The sequence below is a fragment of the Sinocyclocheilus anshuiensis genome, unplaced genomic scaffold (assembly GCF_001515605.1).
Source record: "Sinocyclocheilus anshuiensis isolate Anshui unplaced genomic scaffold, SAMN03320099.WGS_v1.1 scaffold1960, whole genome shotgun sequence".
Classification (NCBI taxonomy): Eukaryota; Metazoa; Chordata; class Actinopteri; order Cypriniformes; family Cyprinidae; genus Sinocyclocheilus; species Sinocyclocheilus anshuiensis.
The window spans coordinates 237,760-242,393 of record NW_015557194.1 but is presented as its reverse complement, the minus strand read 5'-3'; the positions used below and the strand labels follow the sequence as shown (position 1 = coordinate 242,393).

At 39.7% G+C, this 4,634-nt stretch overlaps 1 protein-coding gene across 2 annotated transcripts in view; it reads right to left on the bottom strand.

Annotated features, from left to right (window-relative positions):
• Window positions 1-2,384: 2,384 nt before the first annotated feature.
• Window positions 2,385-4,634, bottom strand: part of LOC107678803 (sorting nexin-27-like) — a 15,802-nt gene continuing 13,552 nt past the window's right edge. For both annotated transcript variants that reach the window (XM_016474211.1, XM_016474210.1), the window contains exon 14: window positions 2,385-3,766. In XM_016474211.1, coding sequence (XP_016329697.1) covers window positions 3,699-3,766 — 68 coding nt within the window. In that variant the 3' untranslated portion in view covers window positions 2,385-3,698. The remainder of the gene's footprint in view (window positions 3,767-4,634) is intronic.

Here is a 4,634-nt window from a genome sequence, read left to right as displayed (position 1 = left end):
CGTGCCCATTGTTGGCGCTTTCGGCTGTGGACAGGGGTCAGCATGGGCACCCTGACTGGTCTGCGGCTATGCAGCCCCATACACAACAAACTGTAATGCACTGTGTATTCTGACACCTTTCCATCAGAACAGTTAACAGCATTAACTTTTTGAGCAATTTGAGCTACAGTAGCTCGTCTGTTGGATCGGACCACACAGGCCAGCCTTCACTCCCCACATGCATCAATGAGCCTTGACCGCCCATGACCCTGTCACTGGTTCACCACTTTTGATAGATACTGACCACTAGAGACCGGGAACACCCCACAAGAGCTCCAGTTTTGGAGATGCTCTGACCCAGTTGTTTAGACATCACAATTTGGTCCTTGTCAAACTCGCTCAAATCATTACGCTTGCCCACTTTTCCTGTTTCTAACACATCAACTTTGAGGACAAAATGCTCACTTGCTCCCTAATATATCCCACCCAATAACAGGTGCCGTCATGAAGAGATAAGTAGTATTTACTTCACCAGTCAGTGGTCATAATGTTATGCCTGATCAGTGTGTATGTATATACAGTATTATATATATATATATAAAGCAACAATAATTTTTTGTTGTTGCTATTTATCACAAAATTTGACATGATCACATTTATAATTACCTTTAATTATATACTCACCTTGAAAAACATTATCATTACCCAGGAACAGACTAATTTGTGTAATGATCATTAAAAATGAATTGCACTTGTCACTAATTGTAAAGCCATTCTATCAAAGTTGTCAGTGGCACACACTGTGAAGTTCTGTTGTAACTCTATCTGCTAGAGTTTAGCAAGGTTTACGTTTCAATAGAGGTTGTACTTTACTGTTTCATAAACTTCACCAAAGTGCATGCAATCTGACTCACACTCATAAATGTTTATATATTAATTTAAGTGCATTAATGTAATTGGTTACTTATGGGCTGGGATGCATTAGAAAGTTCACCTGAGAGTAACAACACATTATTTTTTTTCAATAGGTCATTTTATTTAAAATAGTATGTTACAATGTTTCAAACTACATGACATTTCTCAAAGTTTTTTGTGTGTTTTATAACTCTGGTCAGTTTTACCTTCACACATTTCAGATATAAAACTATTGTATCCCAATATTATTGTTAATTTACGCCATTATCTAGGCTACATGAAATAATGCACGCCTGTTTATCTCCTTCACGTATGCATTATATCCTTTTCCATCCAAAGCCCTTCCCTAAACCCACCACAGCAAAGGCCTTGTTTCAATCCCCTTGATTTAGCAGAAAAATAAATTAATGTTTTCAGTCAGAAAAGCTACAAAGACTCTGTCAGTACTAGACATAAGCAGTCAAATTTACAGATGAAGCGCAGAACACAAGACAAATTGCCGTTAAACATATCAGTAATAGTCCCAACACACCAATTTTGGAGAACACACTTAAAACATTAATAATACTTTCAATGTGGGCCTAAAGTTAAGAAAACACTCGGTGGGAGGTTAAAAGCTGGTTAGTGTCTTTAAGTTTTAAACTGAAGCGTTATGACGATCTTAAATGGTTGCAGTTGAAGTTAATAATCTCTAATAATCATCCATGTTATAAATACATTCTGGTACATTCATATTGTTTTTTTTCCCCTGGCACATTGACACAAAATAAGAAACACTGACCAAACAATTGATATTTTATAGCGCTGGTGAACATTACGAGGTGGAACACTTTTGACATTTTCCGAACAATACAAAAAGTGTCGCACCTGCACTCCTGACGAAAAGACAAATTACATAACCATAATACACACAGGTCTTACTTTTTTTTTTTCTTCATTCACATTGATAAACTGGCTGAACTAATCAAACACAGAAATAATCAGGACTGAAGACACAAATGAAGTTTTTGTAAATATGCTTAGACCACAGATGCTACTGTGCTGCTATAATAGGAGCCTTTACTCTAACCAGCGAGCAATCTGATGTAGAACACACACGCACACACATATTACAAACTCACTTATTGATCAGGGTATCGTGGCCAAGGCGGCTTAAGCATTTGGATGACAATAAGCTGATTTAATCACAGTATTGTGCTGGAATGGAAAGCTTTTGACTTGCATTAAACACGCATGTCTGTTAAAGGAAAAGTTCACCCTAAAATGAAAATTTGCTGAGTAGTTGCTCACTCGGAGGACATCTAAAATGTAGATGAGTTTGTTTCTTCATCAGAACAGATTTGGAGAAATTCAGCATTACATCACTTCCTCACCAATGGATCCTCCGCAGTGAATGGGTGCATCAATTAACGTCCATCAGTTAATGTCTTGTGAAGTGAAAAGCAAGTGATGTAATTCAAAATTTTTCCAAATATCTTCCGATGAAGAAACTGAGGGTGAGTACATCTTCAGCTAATTTTCATTTTTGGGTGAACTATTCTTTTAAGAAAATGGAAAAATTGTGCCTGTTCCTGTGATGAGCGGGGCCCACTAAGGTCCTTTATGGTATATCTTTTTGGCTATACCAAAATTTTAAGCTATGGTTCTCTGCTTATGTGTTAAAAAAGAGGAGTTACGAAAAGAAAAACAGAAAAATAGCAAACAGACCACTTTGGAAGAAGGCTGTTATTTTAGCACTCGGTGGGGAATTTGTAAATTAATTTTAAAGCAATTGCCTTCTGCAGCCTCAGTTCTTTTTCCTGAAACCATATAAGAAAAGAAACACTGTTCAAACTGCTCTGATATTCTCAATTTGTCCCTTATTGTGTTGTCTCTCTATGACTGAGCAAGGCAAGCCTCTGCAGTCTTGAACAATAAATAACACTAAAACCAACTCAGACGAAGACTCGATGATGTTACCTCTGAGACTAACAAATAAACTCAACTCAAATACAACTGTATCCTGAGCGCAGCTGCTTATGTGTTTGATGCAGGGGCCCCCTACAGGTCGCTTATGCAAACTACACCTATCCATAAACACTCCTGTCCTTTTACTTCTTAATTACACACACTTCTTACTGCTCCCACACACTTGTTAACTCCTCATTTAATGGGAAGTAAAAAGAAAATGAGCTCATTTTAGTCAGCTATACTGGGAAAACCAAGCAATCATGCCATCACAATATGATTTTAGAGAGATCCCATATTAACTGTTTGTATGGTGACCTTGCTACACAAATGAATTTTTGTTAAGGCATGACTTCCCCCTCCCATATATATCAATTTTTTAACAATTGTGATAGCGGCTGCTGTTCAAATCACAAAGTGGTCTTTTGTTACTATGCTGCCCTGATAACAGTGCTCTACTTTAGCTAATGCTCTCCAAAATCCAGCCAGTAGACTTACAAAAGAGCGTGTCTCCTAAACCGACGGCATGGAAGATCTTAAGGTCTTGTCCTATGTGGTAGTTTACATGTACTTATGCGAGTTCAAAGTATCTATTGATGAAATGACAGCAGAACCCATTGGTGCAAAACATCCCCGCAGCGATTGTTATGTGTCTGCTTTGCCACGATAATGGCATTTTGCGTTGCCGTGGTTGCCATATGGAATGCTCTGCATCTGAAAGGCACACTTTTGTCTCCATGGAAACATGGTTGGTATGGCGTCGCTAGGGTGTTGCTGTGGTAACATGGTCATTATGGTGGTCTGCTCTAGTGTGATGATCCAGCGCAATTCCACAGGCTCTAGACTAGAGAGGAGTTTTAGGAAGTGGCAATCTCGCCCCCTAGGTGGCACCATCCCTTCTGTTGCTCCAGCGGCGAGAGGTAATCTGCAATTCACAATTGTTTCATTAGAAAATATAAGAATATTTTATTACAAATTATGTTTCATGTATGTAAATCTTTATTTACAAATATTTATTATATTTATTATATGTGTGCTTGTATTATACTGGAAAGCTAAAGAACCAATTCTTTTCCAGTGATCCTGCTTCAGTGTGGAAAGGTCTGAAAGACATCACCAATTACAAGACACCATCCCCCAGCACTGTGGAGAATCAACAACTGGCAGACGATCTGAATGAGTTCTATTGCAGGTTTGAAAAAACACCATTCACACCTCCTGCAACCCCCCTCTCCCCCCCTCCAGCACTCCAGATCAGTGAAGATGATGTGCGTCAGGTCTTCAGAAAGAACAAGAGAAGAAAAGCACCAGGCCCAGACGGTGTGACACCAGCCTGTCTGAAAACCTGTGCTGACCAGCTGGCCCCCATCTTCACACAGATCTTCAACAGATCACTAGAGCTGTGCGAAGTCCCCTCATGCTTCAAACGCTCCACCATCATCCCCGTCCCAAAGAAACCCAAAATTACTGGACTTAATGACTACAGACCTGTGGCTCTAATGTCTGTGGCCATGAAATCATTTGAAAGACTGGTTTTGGCTTATCTGAAGGACATTACTGGAGCCCCTGCAGTTTGCCTACAGAGCAAACAGGTATGTGGATGATACAGTCAACATGGGACTGCATTACATCCTGCAACATCTAGACAGACCAGGGACTTATGTGAGGATCCTGTTTGTGGACTTCAGCTCGGCGTTTAACACTATCATCCCAAACCTCCTCCTGCCCAAATTAACTCAGCTCTCCGTGCCCACCTCCATCTGTCAGTGGATCAACAGCTTCCTGACAGACAG